General features: G+C 40.7%; 1 protein-coding gene across 1 annotated transcript in view; it reads left to right on the top strand.

Annotated features, from left to right (window-relative positions):
• The window catches only part of Sf3b3 (splicing factor 3b subunit 3), a 262,909-nt gene extending 245,653 nt beyond the window's left edge, over window positions 1-17,256 (top strand). The window contains exons 21-24 of the mRNA XM_080270145.1: window positions 1,096-1,308; window positions 2,261-2,410; window positions 4,536-4,733; window positions 16,749-17,256. Of these exons, the coding sequence (XP_080126271.1) occupies window positions 1,096-1,308; window positions 2,261-2,410; window positions 4,536-4,733; window positions 16,749-16,889 (702 nt within the window). The 3' untranslated portion in view covers window positions 16,890-17,256. The remainder of the gene's footprint in view (window positions 1-1,095; window positions 1,309-2,260; window positions 2,411-4,535; window positions 4,734-16,748) is intronic.
• The last annotated feature ends 2,119 nt before the right edge of the window (window positions 17,257-19,375 follow it).

Here is a 19,375-nt window from a genome sequence, read left to right as displayed (position 1 = left end):
TAGTGAGAAATAAAAGCCAGAAAATCTGTTTTATTAAAATACACATCTTTATACTATCTTGTTAGACATCAAATCACTTCACTAACCACTTGGTGGCTACCTTAATATTCTTTTGTATATTTTATGTCATGTAATAATGATGTAGCCATTAGTATATGTTGCAACTTCAGTATAGGTATCAAGTCTAGAGATAACAGTGATACATGTAGTACGGTATGTGTGTACAGTGTAAGCAAGAAGGTAGTGCAAGAGGTGAAAGAGGTAGTGAAAAGAGAGACTGTTTTAACCCTTTTACTGCGATTGTGGTATATAGTATTTTAGTAAGATTAATCCCTAAACTGCAGCATTAGGAAATCCTGACCTTCTTGTGGTGTGCAAAAAGTATAGATTTTATAGCGGTTGGAAGCCTGTATTAATTTCTTGATATGAAGGAGAACATGTTGAAGGGTGTGTATATCCAATATACAGTACAGTCAGTATCTCTTGTAGCAAGTCATTTTGCAGCTAAGTTGAAGGGTTTTGGTCCTGTTAAAAGTTTCCTTCACAGACAGTTTTTGGCATGATGAGATGGAGGACCATATTTTAAAGTAAATGTGTGCCAATTTTTAGGTCAGTATCTACAGTACTGCCATCAGGGCATGTGTTTTAATTTTTGAATTTTGTGGGGGACTTCATCAAAATATACAGCATGAACATGTGGGGAGAGCAGCTGAAGAAAACTCTAGATGCCATCATAGGATCAGTATCATTATTAGTCCTATGTTGGCCTTAAAGCAAAGTGTGGATTTTTTTTTTTTTCTCTCCCTTGACTCAAGATGTAATTTACTGTTGATTGGTGGGCATTTAGCAGTGTAAGTCGCAGTTTTGGGGTTAACATTGGAAGCGTGTGTCCAGCTGAGAGATGTCTGTTAATCAGCAGCTATGAAAGTATCTCAAATGCTTTAATTATTCTGTGGTATTGTTGCCTCTTGGAATTTTATTTAACAGTAGAATTTGTGCCCATTTAATAGAAATCCTTGGATCCAGAGAGTTAAAATATTCTCTTATCTCCCTGTACAATGAGAACCTTATCACTAATATAAAGATATGTGACAGCACATCCCTAACTTGATTGTGGACATGAAAGCGAGGGGCCAACGGGTGTTTGTGAGTGACGTGCAGGAGTCGCTCTTCGTGGTGCGATATAAGCGACAGGAGAACCAACTTATAATTTTTGTTGACGACACAAACCAGCGCTGGGTGACCACCTCCTGCCTCCTTGATTACGACACAGCTTCCCTCGCTGACAAGTTTGGCAATGTGGCTGTGGTAAGTGTGCTCTTGTACTGTAAGTTATGAAATGTCCCTGATGTGTCTTAAATTATTGAACCATTTTCCATACAGCTGGTGAAGCAAATTGAGCAGACTGCCAGATTAACTTTTTAGGTAACAGTGGAACTCCATTCATCATCCAATCCTTTTCTGTCTCATCATAAGCATAAGGGCCAGGGGTTAGGCAGTTCACTTCTGACATTTAAGGCAAGGGTGACCAACCTCACTCTTCCTTAAGTGGCATTATATGAGCAGTAAACCCCGACCATCCCTTGAAGTAAATCCTTAAGAGCTCTCATCTAATTGGAGTTCCTTGACCTACTACACCACCAGGTGTCATTTGGTTATGGGGTTACCACCCAGCTTACAGTAGTAAAAGGTTTTCTGAGCTACAGGAAACCATTTGGCTTGCCAATCATTGTAGTTACCTGAAGACAGCGGTACATCAAGTGAGTGGATGGTTCATTCCTCCACCTGCAGTTAAAGAATGTAAAAAACGATGATTTTTTAATGCAAAGAAGAAAGACGCAAAGGCTCGAAGCCAAAAAAGGAAGAAAAAATAATTATTCTTTCCAGAAAAATGGTGAAATTAGGTGCAGTTATTGTGTAATTAAGACTCCTCACCCTTCCCTAGGATGGGAAAGCAGGTCTGGTTGATGATGATGATGAAGATGATGATGATGATGATATTCTTGTACTGTATGTGTATCAGATAAATTCAGGTTTCCTGGGGCTTGAATGATGAGTGAATGGAAGCATGGCCCATTGGATTGGGCAAAATTGGGCTGTCTGGACATTGCTACTTCTCACCCTGCCCTAGGGTGGGGAAGGAGGTCCGGATGATGATGATGCATCTCTCCAATAGCACGAGCAGTTGTTTAAGTTCTGTTTTTTCAGTTTCATGAGAGTAATTTATAATGGAAGTACTGTAAAGTTGTTATTTTTCCAGGTGAGGTTGGGTGGAGACATAACTGATGACGTTGATGAAGATCCAACAGGCAACAAAGCACTGTGGGACCGAGGGCTTCTCAACGGTGCATCTCAAAAGGCAGAGGTTGTGGCAAATTTCCATGTTGGCGAGACTGTCAATACTCTTGAGGTATGTTGTGTCTTGTCAGTCATTGTCACCATCGTCATTGGCACCGCTGCCGTCTGTATTTTCATTGTCATTATCATCATCCTTCATTTTATTGTTCTTCTCCTGCTCCTCCTCCTCATCAGTTTTTATTTCATTATCACAATCCAGTTTCCTATACCTCCTGTTACGAGTGAAATTATTGCCATCATTACAGGTCTTATAGCACCATACACAGGGTGTACAGGCACAAACACAAATCTTCCCAAAGTTTGACAGATACTTAGTGAAAAATCAAAGCATCTGAAACACACACTGGTAGAGATGGGGTTTGATTGTATTTTGCCAGTTGTAAGTTTTCTTCAGATGGAGCTGGGAAGATAATTGTTTCTGTGACTGTACAAGTACCTTGGCCCTGTCTCCACACCTGGACAAAATGAGAATCCACACAATGATGCTACCCCATACAGAATATATTTGTGAAGCCTTTTGATATATCACATGTCAGATCTTACGCTTATTAACTTTTTTTTTGTGTGTGTGTGTGTGTGTGTCATATTGAGTTTTACAAAACTGACATGGGTGAGTGAAAGAGAATAGATGAATCTCATGCATCATGGCAATCACTTTTCTCATCACAAAGGGACAACCACAGGGTATCATATTGTGATCCTGGGTTGGCAGGTTACATTTTCATATGACAAAATTTTCAGAATGATTGAGGTACCTGGCAACCCAATTGGTTTATTCTTTAGCGGTGCGAAAAGTGATTGCCATGATATGTCATATTAATTGATTCTTTTCATTTTCACCTACCCACATCAGTGCAGAAAACGTTATCTGAAATAGAAAAATTGGTTAATCAACATAGGATTTGGCATAAGAGATGCCAAAAGGCTACGTACCGGTAATTATCTTGTTTAGGTTGCATCATTGGTGGATTAACATTTCATCCAAGCAGGGTGGGGTGGGGGACTAAGATGCATGAACATCCTTTGCAGTATCAATAGCAAGACAAAGCATACAGTTTCATATATTTACTCTTTATTCTTGCCAAATAGTTGATGCCCAGTGGTGTAGTGCATTGAAGTTCTCCAACTGGATGTGGCCCATAAGGGTAGAAATCTGAAGGGTGACTGGGGTATATTGCTCACTTAGTGTCACTTTTGGAAAAGTGGCTTTACTCATTCTACTCTAATGTGGCCTAAAAGTGCCACCTCTAGATGTTGAATGCTGATCTGTAATAATAGATTAACTCTAGAATTTGATGTTAATCACAAAGAGGTGCTTTGGAAATGTTGTAGACCCATAGCATTGTCTGTTTCTGTCATTCAGCTACATGGAATAGGCTGCAGGAGGATGAAAATCTGGGCCAAGTTAGTTGAAACCACTAGAGTCACTTGCCTTAAATATGGGGACTGAGAAAGCTTAGCCTGTAATGGGGCAGTAAGGCATCTGATGATGAATTGACGGAATACCAGAAAGCAAATGTATCTCATAGTATACTTAAGACTTTATGTCTGTTGTGGTTAGTGGTATCACACCATCCTCTCTTGATGTATTGCTACCTTCAGGTGACTCTACAGTGAGTGACAAAACCAAGTGGTTTCTTGTAGCACAGAAAATCATTTACTACAGTGTTTTGGCATGTGAAGCGAATGGGGGATGACAGCTGGGTGTAGAAAGTAAGAAGTGTGAACGTTGAGGGTAGGGTTGTGAGAGGTAGACTGAAAAAGGCATGGGACGAGGTCATAAAGTGTGACCTCCGGGATGAGGGATTGAATAGGGAGGCTGCAAGAGATGAGCAGCATGGAGAGCCGCCATTAGGTGACCAAGGCCAACACATGCAAGCATATTGGAGCCTGTATAAACTAAATGAAACGAATTGACGAATGGTAGTAACCATTTAATCACTTGGATATTAGGTGGAATAGTTAATGTACTCAACTGAATATAGCCCATAATGGTTTGATTTTTTCTCTTATTCTCTGATGTAATGGTAGTTGGGGATGAGCATCTTGTTACTCGCACCTTAAAATGTGTGGACAGCAGCATACCTTGGATCCCCTAATGGGACAGTAAAGTATTGGGTGATGTATATTATAAGTTGATAGATACAAGATGATAATGATGATGGAATTGTTTTCAGAAAGCAACATTGATCCCTGGTGGCAGTGAGTCTCTGGTATATACAACACTGAGTGGGACAGTGGGTGTGTTGGTACCATTCACATCGAGGGAGGATCATGAACTCTTCCAGAACTTGGAGATGCATATGCGTTCTGAACACCCACCTCTTTGTGGACGTGACCACCTCTCATTCAGATCGTATTTCTTCCCAGTCAAGGTAACCCAGTACTTTATATATATATATATATATATATATATATATATATATATATATGTAAACACTTTGCTGTATTACATTGTACACATAATCTTGTACATAATTGCTGTTTTGACAATTTCTTTACTGCCTGTATTGTAAATTTAATAAGAATTAAGACTTTTTATAGTGTTTACTGTGCATTGCAATAGAACCATAGGCTGAGAAAAGAAAGTTCAGCATTGTATATTAGAACTGTCACTTGGTTTGTGGTGTGTGGTCCTGTCCTCTGGAACTTAGTTTATCTGTAAAATTGGCTAGTATGGAGTGGCTTTTCCCATGATTAGTCTGAATTAACTGGGCATTACTGTAGTAGACAGTATCAGGAGTGTTGGTCGACTTTACATAGGGATAGGGATGGCACCGATGTGCCCATAAGCCTTAACGTTCATTTGCATCTCCCAGACATGGAGGTATTATTAAGCTTCGTCAAATAAAGGACAAATTTTTGGAAGTACTGTATTATTATTATTTTTTTTTAGCTCTTTTTTTTTTCTTAGATCTTCATGGTATTATACAGGAAGGTATCCTAGGGTAACCCAGGTACTTGTGCCAAATATAAATGACCTTTACTTCTTTTTGAAGGTCGTACTGTCATTTTTGGTGCAAAAATTGCATATTTGAAATTGAAATATTTCAGGAACTAATTGAGATATAGCTATTTAGTTGAAATATCCCCTGGTAAAAAAGTTTGCTAAGAATTTTGGCCAGATATTTTGCTATTTAGCCTGGTAGAAAGTACCAAATTCAGATCTGCTTAGTGTTTTCTTTGTCATGTGTTTTAGAAAAACCCACAAAAGCTGTAAAGCTGTAACTTTACAGAAATATAGCTGTGGTTCCTCCTGTTATCTGAGAGGAATTTGGTTACAGTTAAGCATACAGTTAGCCAGTTACAAATGTAAAATGTACCTATGCACTCCTCCACACCTTTGTCTTCATATCTTGTTGATATTACACAAGAAACTACCTTAGGTTAATCTAAATACATGTACCATTTATGAATGGCCTTGAACTATTTTTGAAGGTCACAGACTTGGTTATGGTGCCAAAATTTCGTACCTTATTTACCATAAATAGTTATGGTAAACTTTATTTATTGTGGCTACATAGTAAGTAAATAGGTAACCAATCCTATGTTGCCCCATGAGGAGCATAGGAATAGGTAAATAATTATTTTTTTAAGCATCAACCCATAAGCATCATGCTTTTAGATACCCCAAATACCTCCTGAAGTAGCTAAACAGCACAAAACACCTTATTGGACAATCAATAACTCCTCCTCCTCCTCCTCCTCCTGAACACTTTGGCAAGCTGGGCAGAAAAATGGCAATTGAAATTCATCCATCCATCCGTCACCCAATCCTACGTTGCCCCATGAGGAGCGTAGAAGCCCGGGCTAGGCAAGTTGGTCCTGACATTTAAGATGAAAGTGACCAGCCTAACTCATCACTGAGTGGCATTAACGTGAGCAGTAAACCCCAACCATCCCTTGGATATAAACCTTCACTAGCTCAGTCCACTTGGAGCACTGCAATTTTCTACTAAACCACCAGGCACCTTATGAAATTCAACATTGAAAATTGCAAAGTACTTCATATTGGAAATAACAACATCCATGTGAATTAGAAAATGATTAATATTCAGTTATTAAGTACAGACAGTGAAAAGGATCTTGGTGTGATGATAACAAATGACCTAACACTGAGTAAGCAGTGCACTGAGGCGATGAAAGTTGCTAACAAGTTGGGTCTTATTGCAAGAACTTTTGAGTTCAAATTGGAAAGCCATACTTGCAATGTACAACTTGCTAGTGCGCCCCCATCTTGAGTATTGTATGCAGCTCTGGTCCGTACTACAGAAAGGCCATAGAAAAATTAGAGAAAATACAGTGAAGAATCACAAAAGTGATACCACGATTGAGAAACGAATCATATCATGAACGCCTTGAAGAACTTAATTTATGTAGTCTAGTGAAATGCAGGTTAAGAGGTAACCTGTTTGAAGTTTTCAAAATCATGAAGGGATATGGCAACTTAGACATGAATAAATATTTTGAAATTGACCGGTCGAGTCAAACCAGGAGTAATGGTTGCAGAATTATGGGAAAGCGTTTCAGAACCCATGAAGCAAAATAATTCTTCAACAATCATAAATATCTGGAACAGATTACCCTCAGATACCGTGAACAGTATCTCAGTTAAGTCATTTAAAAACAAAATAGACAAGTATTTGCATGAAAATCCTCAGTTGACTGAGTTTCTGTCCGAATAACTTACTTTTACCAGCAACGTGTAAGCTCTTTCCCCTCCTGTCTACAAGACACCCCATAAACTTAACGTGCCCATACATAGTGTCGCATCACGTCTTCATGTATTTATCAGTTTATTAAATGCAATAAGTAATATAAGCACAGATTAGGATCTGCACAGATAGCCCTGAGTTAACGGTCACTACTCTTACTTTCGACCTGTGATGAGCTGTGGATCACTGAGGGTCTCTGTTAGTCATGTGACCACCACTGGGATTTTTTTAATGTACCAGGGATCACTGCATCAGGAGGAAACTTGTGTACTTGTCCCACATGGGAGAGTTCCTTGTCTCAGTGGAGTGAACGGAGCTAGGGCCTGATTGACTGTTGCCTACCTTAAAAGCGCCAGGCAAGGCTGCCGCACCACCCCTAAACATCTACATTGTGCAGTGTGTAGTTTCCACGTTATGTCCACAGACTTCCCATTAACTCAATGTACCGGTTTATAATGTCATGCCGTAACTATTAGTTTATTTGATTACTTACTCTTTCAGGTTACTCAGTCGGGTAGCTTATAGACAAAGTATTATAGAATGTGACTTTTCCTTTCCAGTATTTCGTATGAAATTTCTATGTCAGTTTTTCCATGCTGCATGGTGGTTTTTCTCACTTTTTCCTGGAGGGTTTTGGGGTGGGAGGAGCCTTCTTGCTTTACTATCCTTATCCTTCAGCATGTAGAGTTAGCTCTTGTAGTCATAGTTTTCTCTGTAACAAGCAGCCTCGAAAGGACCATAAGGTCTGTTGCTGTTTGCTTTCCTCCTCCTCCTCCTCCTCCTCCGGGGTGCAGCCAACCCCACGGTACAACGGTTGCAGCAATTATTGGAAATTAATGTTTTCATGAAGAGCATAATAGGCTTAATTAATTATTGGAAGTACATACAGGTAAGAAGATGTATTAGAGTTAACTTAATTTTTATGTCGGCTGTTCTTGTAATATGAAACCATCACCAGGAGCTGTCTCATTTGGACATTGGTAAAATGTTTTTGATTGCTTGCATGAGACATTCAGTATAATGCTCCTTGGACCTTGCAACTCTTGCACATGTAGGAACATTGGCTCCTGATGTTATTTAAATTTTAGTGCTACTATTTTAAGAATTTGCCTTGACAGTGAGCTGTTCTCTTGGAAGGAATGCTATAGTAGAAACTCATACAGAACAGTGACTCTGTGATCCTTTTGCTTCACTTGCTGAAGCATTAGTTAGTTATGTCTCCTTGAAGGCACACGAGGAATTTGTGGATGTCAAGAGCATATGAAACCTCAAACTTAAATTTAGTGACATTTTGTGGTAGGTGGGGGCGCTCACCATCCACTCACTCAGTGTAGTGCTGCTCTCGAGTGTCTGCCCTGTCCTCTCCTCCATCCTTCTTTCCTTCCATTTTCATCTATCTTTCCTTCATTCTTTCCCCATCCTTCTGCCTATGGGTGACTTAACACTCCCTCTTCTGTCTTTCATTTCTCCATTCATTCCTCTTCCTTCTGCCCATGGGTGACTCTACACTGAGTGACAAGCCAAATGGTTTCCTTTACACCAGGAACCCATTTACTACGCTGGGTGGTAAACATATAACCAAATTTTGGCGCCTGGTGGTTTAATGGGTAATTATTGTGCTCCAGTCGGATTGAGCCGGTGAAAGTTTATATCCAAGGGGTGGTTGGGGATTATTGCTCATGTAATGCCACTCAGGGATGAGTGAGGCTGGTCACTCTCATCTTAAATGTCAGGACCAACTGCCTAGCCCCAGGCTCCTACGCTCCTCATGGGGCAATGTAGGATTGCATGGTGGATGGATGGATGGATTGTACCCCAAGACATACTTTTAATTGGATGGAGCTGAAAAGAGATACCGGTAGTATCAAGTTGTCCCCAAGTGTGCTGCTGATGTGCCGATGCCATTTGCAGCAACGTAATTGTGTTTATTAAGCTTGTCAGCGTTAACACTTGCAGTATAAAGATAAAAAATAGGTCATCTGGGAAGTCACTAAATGAATTTTTTTTTTTCCCCTATGTAACAGAACTTCTTTTTTTTTTTTTTTTCTTTTTTTTTTTTAATAATGTAACAGAACCAGACATTAACCCGTTAACTGCGCATGGCGGTTTTTTGGAGGTGTCCTTGGTGTGCAGACATAGGAGTAAAAATGAAATTTCTCAAAGGCCAAATTTTGTCTTAGGAACTGAGAGAACACATGTCAAAGTATATAGTAACGAAATATTAGCTCAATATTTACCTTGGTAAAGCCATGGATGAATATAGAAGTGTCTGATTCCCTATTGGAATGTATGGTTTTCGTTTTCTTTTTTGGTTTCTGTTTCGGTTTCGTTTTTGAAGGCTCAAACATGCCTGCATGGGTTGGCCTTGGTCACCATGACACTATACTCGAAATTCACCTGCTTATTGAGCAGTCGCACTTGTAACAGCCCAGGCTGTATAGAGCAGTTAACGGGTTAAACACCTCTGCTCCATAAAATAGACACAAGTTATTATTAATTTTCATTGAAAATATCATATTTATTTTGTTAAAAAAAAATTTTAATTTATATTTCATGCAAAAAGTTTCAGTGAAATTATTATTTTACTTGGTTCTCGAAATACAAATGTTTTATATTTGTTCACATAACCTGTCTCGGTAAAACAGCCTTTGTTTATCCTTTGATGAAACATTATGTTGAATAATTATCCCACATGGAGTAAACTTTGCATATCATTGCTTGCACTTAACATAATCTTTATATCATGATTTTGAAAATTCCTGGAACACTAAAATTTTTTACTTTAAATACACAGTACTGTGCACTTAATTATTGTTGTTGCCTGTCATCATTTGATACCAAAAATAAAATTAATTTTATGCAATTCTGACACTTAGATATTTCATTCGTTTGCAGCAAGACGCCAGCAAATTGAATAATGTGTCATGAAGTAAAAACTGTTGTGAAGCACTGCAGTAAATGTTGCCTGAAAAAAGTGTAAGGTAATAGGTTGGGCTTAGGTAATAGGTTGACAGTTTTCATACTATTTAGGCAAAACTTGGTGAATGGTGGAGAGTGAGCCAAAGGTGAAGTGTTTCAGTTTGAAGAACAGTTGTTCAAAATTTAGGAACTTAGTATCAGACTTTCAGTTCTTTTAACAAAAAGTTTTACAGTAATTCAGAGTGGATTAAATTTGGTTCAGTGATTAAGGGTCATTCAGAGAAATTGTTCACATCTGAGAACAATACAGACAAAGGTCAGGGTCTTAGGAGTAGGTCACTTTTGATCCATTTTCAGTCAAGCCTAGTGGAGGGGTCATGGTATGGCAAGAATGAAGTATTTCAAGTTTAAGAACAATTGGTCAGAGGTCAGGGTCACAGAGCTAGTTCAAAAGCTTGGCTATAGATTGATCACAAAGTGTGGATGTTGTGATCTCAATCTATCTCTATCTATCTATTGCCAGACGCCTCAATCCCGTTTGGGGTGGCCACAAACAAATCGCCTCCAAGTCGCCCTGTCCCCCGCCATTTCACTCCCCTGCTCCCAACTCACACCCCCCTCTCTCATATACCTCTCCACCCCATCTCTCCATCTCATCCTCGGCCTCCCCCTCCCTCTTTCCCCCTCCACCTCACTCACATACACTCTCTTCGTCAGTCTTTCACCCTCCATCCTCTCCACATGGCCAAACCACCTCAGTGTGTTCCTCATAACACTTCCTATCACATCCACATCCACACCACAATGCTCCTTTATATCCTCATTCGTCAGCCTGTCTCTCCATGTGACTCCACAGGCTCCTCTTAAATAACTCATTTCCACGGCTCTCACTCTTGGCTTGTGTCCTTCCAACAACGTCCAAGCTTCACTTCCATACGTTAGAGTTGGTATCACAATACTGTCATGTAGTAACTTTTTCACTTCCATGCTCACATCCCTGTTTCTTATCACTGCTTTCAAAGAACCAGCAACCTTTCTTCCCTGCTGTACCCTTTCAAGCACTTCACCCTCCAAACCTCCATCCTTACTCATCACACTACCCAAGTACTTAAACGTACTCACATTTTCCAATTCCTCACCATCCAACCTCACTGTACATTCACTGACTTCACCTCTCTCAAAGACCATCACTTTACTCTTCCCTACATTCACCTTTAGATTCCGTTTCTTACACACACTCTCAAACTCATCCACCAAGCCTTGCAGCTCCCCTTCGTCTTCACTCAACAACACAGTATCATCTGCAAATAACAGTACAGGGAGTTTCCAAACACTATCCTCTCTCACCAGGGCCACTCCAACATCCACTACCCTACCTTGTACCTCTTTTATTACCCCATCCATGTACAGATTGAACAACCATGGAGACATGACACATCCCTGTTTCAACCCAACTTTCAAAGAGAAAAATTCACTTAGTTCACCATCCACACGCACTGCAGCCTTCGCACCATCGTACATACTCTTCACAGCATTCAACAACTTCCCATCTACTCCATATATTTTTAACACTTTCCACAATCCTAGTCTATCCAGCCTGTCATATGCTTTCTCCAAATCCATGAAAGCCGCATACAACTTCTTTCCCTTCTCTAGAAACTTTTCCACTAAAGATCTGAGAATGAATGTCTGATCTACACAACCTCTTCCCTTCCTAAAGCCTCCCTGTTCTTCTCCAACTAATTGCTCTGTTCTTTCTCTAACTCTGTCAATAAGTATCCTACCATACACTTTTCCTATTATACTAAGAAGACAAATGCCCCTATGATTACCACACACTTCTTTTTTCCCTTTTCCTTTGTACAAGGGAATAATTATACCTGACTTCCAATCCTCCGGGACTCTACCTTCCTCCCAGGCCAATCTGCACATCTTCCACATCCATTCTACTACTATCTCTCCCCCATGCTTCAGCATTTCACCACACACTCCATCAATTCCTGGGGCTTTCCCTGATTTAACTTTCTTCATTGCTTCCACAACTTCTATCCTACTGATTTCTTCCTGTCTTCTCACTTCCCTCCTTCTCCCAGCCATTCCCCAGCCACTTATACTCACATTACTTCCATCCTCCACATTCAACAATTCCTTAAAGTGTTCTCTCCATCTGCTCACTTTTTCTCCCTTCTCCACTAGTAATCTACCATTTTTATCTTTCACTCCCCTGCTAACTTCACTTCCAACCTGTCTTACTCTTTTCACCTCTTTCCAGAACATTTTCTTAGAGTCCCTCCACTTTACACTCAAATTCCTTCCAAATTCCTCATCCACTCTCTTCTTACTCTCTCTTACTAATCTTTTCACCTCTCTCTTTCTTTCTACATATAACTCTCTCTTCCGCCTCTCAACTTCTTCCACGCCCCTATTTCTCATCCATTCATTGTATGCTTTCTTCTTTTGTGCCACAGCCCGTTTCACCTCTTCAGTCCACCACGCTGTTCCTTGCACCCCCCTCCGTCTTCTCTTCCTTCCACGCACCACATCACATGCTGCACATATTTCTTCTGTAAATATCTTACACACACCTTCCACGTCCCCCATCTGCTCCAATTCATATTTGCCCAATCGTTCCTCCACTTCTCTCTTATACTCTGGCTTTTTCTCATCCTCTTGTAACCTTTCCACTCTCCTTGCAACTACTCCTTCCTCTCGTCTTTCCCTTCTTCTATTCCTCCATCTTACTTGAACTTTAATTCTGGCCACCACCAAGTAGTTGTCAGAAAGTCCACTCCCCCAACCTCTATAAACTCTTGCATCCAATATACATCTTTGCATCCTTTCATCCACACACACGTAATCAATCATTGCCTTGCTTTCACTCAGTTCACCACCCACCCTTCTCATCACTCGCCATGTATACCTGTGGATCATTTTATGCCTGAAGAGGGTATTAGCTATCACCAACCCCCTCCCAGCACAAATGTCCACTGACGCACTCCCATTCTCATCTACCTCAGCAGGCACACCCCACTCACCAACTATTCCATCCACCTTCACATTCCCAACTTTACCATTCATATCACCAATCAAAAACACTCTCTCATTCCTTCCAAACTTTTCCATGCACACTTCTACATTTGTCCAGAACTCTTCTCTCACTCTTCTAGCACGATCTTGTGTTGGCGCATACACACACACAATCGCTCACATTTGTATTCCAACTTTCAACTTTACCCACACAATCCTTGATCCAACTGATCCATACTGTCTTACGCTCCTCTTCCATCTTTTACTCACAACTATACATACTCCTTCCTTTGCCCTCTCATTCTCACCTACTCCTGCACATATACCCCATCCATACTCCCATTCTCTCACACTTTCTCCTCTCCATTTTGTTTCAGTTATTCCACATACATCCACTTTCGCATCCTCAAGCACCTGGACAATCTCTCTCTCTTTCACCTCATCATTTGCTCCCCTTACATTCCAAGTTCCAATTGCAATGTCCTTTGTCCAGTCCTTGGTCGTCAACGTTTGGTCAGTCCTTGTCCGAGGCTTCTTGTTTGTTTTTTTAGTTAGTTGTTTTCCGGAGAGGGGCACTAACCCTCCGCCAACCCTTTTAGTCGCCTTTTACGACAAGCAGGGATACTGGGGGAGTATTCTTGATTATTTTCTTCAGAAAATTTTATTCATCTCAAGACAGACTTTTCAGAACTGAGTGAACTTGAAGAAAATTTTATTTATCTCAAGAGAGACTTTTTGGAACTGAGTGGACTTGTCAGTCTTCATTAATCCCCTCACTGCTACAGCTCATAAGTTATAAACGCTTACAACAACGACAGCAGCAGGAAAAAGTTTTTTAAATTGTATAAAAAGGCTCAACATGCTTGCATGCATCAGCCCTGGTCATCACCTACCAGTGGCTCTCTACGCTGCTCAATCTCTGCCAGCCAGCTTATTCTGTCCCTTATTCCTGAGATCACACTCTGTGACCTCGCTCCAGCTCTTTTTCAGTCTCCCTCTCACATCCCTTCCCCTGATGTTCACACTTCTCATCTTCCGCACCCAGTTGTCATCCTTCATCCCCACAACATGCCCAAACCATCCCAGTCTATCCCTCCTCATCACAACAGCAATACATTCCATTCTGATCCTTCATCTCAACTCTTCATAGAGGCTTTGTAAAAAATCAGTAAAATCCATCCATCCATCATCCAATCCTACGTTGCCCCATGAGGAGCGTAGAAGCCCGGGGCTAGGCAGTTGGTCCTGACATTTAAGGTGAGAGTGACCAGCCACACTCATCCCTGAGTGGCATTATGTGAGCAATAAACACCAGCCACCCCATGGATATAAATCTTCACTGGTTCAATCCAATTGAAGCACAGTAATTACCCACTAATCCACCAGACGTCAAAATTTGGTTATATGGTTACCACCCAGCTTAGTAAATGGTTTCCTGGTGTACAAGAAAACATTTGGCTTGTCACTTAGTGTAGAGTCACCCACAGGCAGAAGAAGAGGAAATAATGAAGGAAAGAAAGGCAGAAGAGGGAGTGTAAAGTCACCCATAGGCAGAAGGATGAGGAAAGACTGTAGGAGAGAAAGACAGAAGAGGATGGAAGGAAAGAAGGATGGAGGAAAGGAAAGGGCAGATGCCCGAGAGCAGCACTACATCAGTATTTAAAAAAAAAAAAAAAAAAAAAAAAAAAACGTATTAGTTGTAGAGATGACAATGCAGCAAAAACTATCGGAACAAGGTCAAGGCAGTAAAACAAGATGCAATTCCATCCCTACAGTTTGTGTGTGTGTGTGTGTGTGTGTGTGTGTGTGTGTATTTTTTTACTTCAGTATCTGCCGTTATGGTATAGTACAAGTGCAGCCGAAAAGTATCTTGATAATGGTATAGCCGTTAACCAACCATGCAAAACACGGAAGTACTGGTATGTCATAAAAAAAAGAAAAAAAAAAGTGCCGGGATGGGATTACATGCCATTTTACTGCCTCATCATTGTTCCAGTAGTTTTTGGTGTGTTGCCATCCCTACATCTTCATATAGTTAATCAGATGTTTTTTATACTTGTATCATTGACTATGTTCATAACATTACAGCATAAGTATAGGAAGTTAACAGCATTAACATCCAGTCTCATATTACTGTACCTTCTATAGGACATGGGTACTTGAGACTAGGCACTTAATCCAGAACATGTATGATTTCTTACTCTTTAATAACCTGGACTACAGTTGTTGAGCTGGGGACCCACTGGCCCAGAGGGGTATTATGGGATTAGCTATTATGACAGTATTTTGATACCAACTCTAACGAATGGAAACGAAGCTTGGACCTTGTTGGAGGGACACAAGTCAAGAGTGAGAGCAGTGGAAATGAGTTGTTTCAGAGGAGCATATGGAGTCACATGGAGAAACAGACTGACAAATGAGGATGTGAGGGAGGATTGTGGTGTGGATGTGGATGTGATAGGAAGCATTAGGAGAAACACATTGAGGTGGTTTGGCCATATGGAGAGTGAGAGACTGACGAGGGGTGTGTATGTGAGTGAGGTGGTGGGGGAGAGGGGGAGGGGGAAGCCAAGGATGAGATGGAGGGATGGAGTGGAGAGGTATATGAGAGAGGGGGATGGGAGCTGGGAGCAGGGCAATGAAATGGCGGGGGACAGGGCAATGTGGAGACAATTTGTTTGTGGCCACCCTGTATGGGATTAAGGCGTCTGGCAATAGATAGATAGACTTATTGTGCCTGTACAGGATGCCCATGTTTTACAGTGAGAATGCATTTGAAAAGTACACTGCACAGCAGCTTATTGTATGTCAGGTCAGTGATAACGTGGATTCTGTTGGGATACATTTTTAGCCAAGAGTGACTCACCCAGCATAATCTAAAAACATGTTTCAAACTTGCCAAAACCAATAGTTATATCATGTCAGTGCCCTTCACTTGGTGCTTTCCCCCCCCCCCCCCCCCAAAAAAAAAAAAAAAAAAAAAAAAAACACCGAAACTGGTAATTTCACTGCACTGCATTTCAGTTGCCGTTTAAAGTCCAACACCACACTTTTGTACCATCATTGACACTAACACACCCTACAGTGAGTAGTACAATTCCATCTTGAACAAACTGAGGACTGTAGACTTGCATGTAGGTGATTGTTTCATTCATCATTCATCGTCTAATCCTGTGTTGCCCCAGGAGGAGCTTAGGAGCCCAGGGTAGGCAAGTTGGTCCTGGCAGTTAAGATGAGAGAATAGCTGTCACATTTTGACCAGTAAGGCTTTGTATGGGATCTTAATGGTCGTATAAATGATTTTATATATATATATATATATATATATATATAAGCAATTTATTGCATACTGGTTCATCGCATATCAAGGGTCTGCTGTACTTGCTTCATAAGATTAGATTTTGTAGAATTAGGTAAATGATGAAGTGCCTTAAAAAAAAAAAAAAAAAAAAAAAAAAAAAAAAAGTAGTTGTAAACTAAATTTGAGCCAAATCACGTAACAATCCTGCTTAAGCTGTGCATGGTAGTATAAGGTAAAGTTTGCATAAATTGGAGCACTGTACAAGTATGTGGAGTGTTGAACTGACTTCTGTGTGAGTGGAGTGGAAGTCAGTTTTCCTTTTTGTTTCATACTGTTGACCAGCTAATTGTTTGGTATAATATCCTTTATTACATTGTGGTTATATAGTCTAGTGAATCACTATGATATTATCTCTGCTTCCCTGTCAGAATGTGATTGATGGTGACCTGTGTGAACAGTTCAACATGGTAGATGGCGGTAAACAGCGCAGCATTGCTGAAGACCTGGACAAGACTCCCAATGAACTCTCCAAGCGCTTGGAGGACATAAGGACACGTTATGCCTTCTGAGTCTTCTCGCTTACATTTGTATTCTGCTTGGTACTAAGTTTTATAATGACATATGAAGTGTTAACTTCCTTTAGTCTGATGATGTTATCTTTCCATATAGTCTTTCTACTGCTGGACAATTTTAGTTAGTGTTGGAAAGTACTCTATTGATTAATGGATAAGCGAGGTCCATATGTAATCCGTCTTGTTTGAAAAGTCCCCTGAATTGAGTAAAGTCATCTGGGGATAGAAGAATAGAATAAAAAATTGTTATCAGACTAAAGTGGTTGATGTATATCACTGAAATCTGAACCTCTTGGGACCAAGCAGTGTTTCATTTGTAATTAATTAAATTTTAAGTTTTTTTTTTTTTCATCAGTAAATAAAAAAATTTATGGAGCTTATACTTTAGGTAAACCTTATGTAGTATTTACTTTTTCATTTTATCCATCCATCCATCAATCCATCATCCAGTCCTATGTCGCCCCATGAGGAGCATAGAAACCCGTGGCTAGGCAAGTTGGTCCTGGCATTTAAGATGAGAATGACCAGCCTTACTCATCCCTGAGTGGAACACAACCACCCCTTGAAACATAGAACACTCCTGGTCACACTAGATATCAGCAAAGCTATCGATGCCATCCCCCGCCATAACCTCTCAGACAATATTGAACACAAACATGCACAGTAACACAAAAAGATGTCTGGCAAACTACTTAGCAGGCAGATATGCACATGTAATATTTGCTGATCGGTCTTCAAACATCAGAAACTTCACAAATGGCGTCCCCCAAGGATCTGTTTTGTCCCCTACACTCTTTAACCTCTACATGCACGACATACCCACACCCCACACACCACAGATACACATAGCTTCCTATGCAGATGACATAACACTTACATGTACACAACAAAATGCAAACACAGCTGCACACATCCTCCAACCTTACCTAAACACACTGCATGAATGGTTCACCACAAACAGGCTCAAAATAGTCCTAGTCAAATCTACAGTGACCCTTCTCACAGCCTGGACTGCAGAACACAGTCACATTCCACACCTCACCATAAACAACATTCCCCAACCCCCGTCCCAAAATCCTTGGTGTAACAAACAATACATCAATGTCATTTAAACAACACATCACAATCATTAAAAATAAAATAACACCAAGACTCAGTGCCTTGAGGGCACTTGCCCATACAACAACAAAGAAACCACTACCACAATATACAAACAATATATACATTCAGTGACGAATTATGCAAGCCCTGCATGGGCTTCTAACCTCACTAAAACACACTACAGACCATGCAGAACAAGGCCCTAAAAATAATCATAGGCTGCACAGCTGCTACACCCACAGACACATCAAGAAACCAAAGTCCTCAAAGTCAAGGATCACCTAGACATGAGAGGCACCCAAATTCTCGCTGCAGCTTCCACAAACCCACAACATCCACTACACTACATGGCAGCACATCCATACACACCAAGGAACATCAAAACGACACCCAGCACATGATATCATACATAAATACTGTCATCTCTTCCCCCTCGCCTGCCTTAGACCAGCTTCCAGAAGCATGTCCATACTCAAATCACTTGCTGCTCCATTCAGTCACTTAAAGACAATACACAGCTGCATGCACGGCCTCCTGATGTCCACCCTTCTGAATCCTATCTCCCTCGCAAGGATAGGGTCCACCTGGCCAGGCTGAGATGTGGGTGCCATCCAGCCCTCTTAAGTTACTAAAAGAGGCTGGATGACTTTGTCACTGATGCCTGTCTAAAATGTGACGCAGCACCCCATACTATTAAGCACATTATGGAAGACTGGATTGCGCACAGTCACCTACGCCAACAACATGACGTACAATCCATGAGAGCTCTGTGGGAAAGCCTGGTCTTGGCCATGGCCTTCCTTAGGGACTCGGGGCTGTTCGGCCATGGCCTTCCTTAGGGACTCGGGGCTGTTCGGCCAGACTGCCTTGGGAACAACTGCTACTACCACCCCTTGGAGATATATTTGCATCGGCTTAATCTGATTGGAGCACCTTAACTGATGTGAAATTCACACCACATCTGAGGATGACTTCAGATAGGCACGGGATGATATGATGCAACCATTATTTCTAATGGTAGTGTAATCTGGAGTCCATCTGATGATCTGGACAGGGTTAAGGTTACTTTGGATGCTGACTGACTTAAGGAAAAGATCGCAAAAATTTGGATGGACCTTTATAATAAAAATGCTAAAATACAATATGACTGTTGTCTGTGGTACTCTCATTGATAATTCTATCCATCCATCATCCAATCCTACATTGCCCAAATTCTTATTACTGTTAAAGTCATAAGATGTAATATCCCTTCCTAGTGAATAAAAGAACCTATTATTTTACTGCTAACCACTGTTTGTATACAAATAGGTTGCTAAAATTTCATTTCATACATTATGTACTGGATTATATTCCACTAAGTAATACCAACTTACTCATTGTAC

The sequence above is a fragment of the Coenobita brevimanus genome, chromosome 39, assembly GCF_032717465.1.
Source record: "Coenobita brevimanus isolate Jiangsu-jjx chromosome 39, ASM3271746v2, whole genome shotgun sequence".
NCBI lineage: Eukaryota > Metazoa > Arthropoda > Malacostraca > Decapoda > Coenobitidae > Coenobita > Coenobita brevimanus.
Note: the sequence above shows the minus strand (reverse complement) of the source record. Positions and strands in the feature narration are given on the sequence as shown.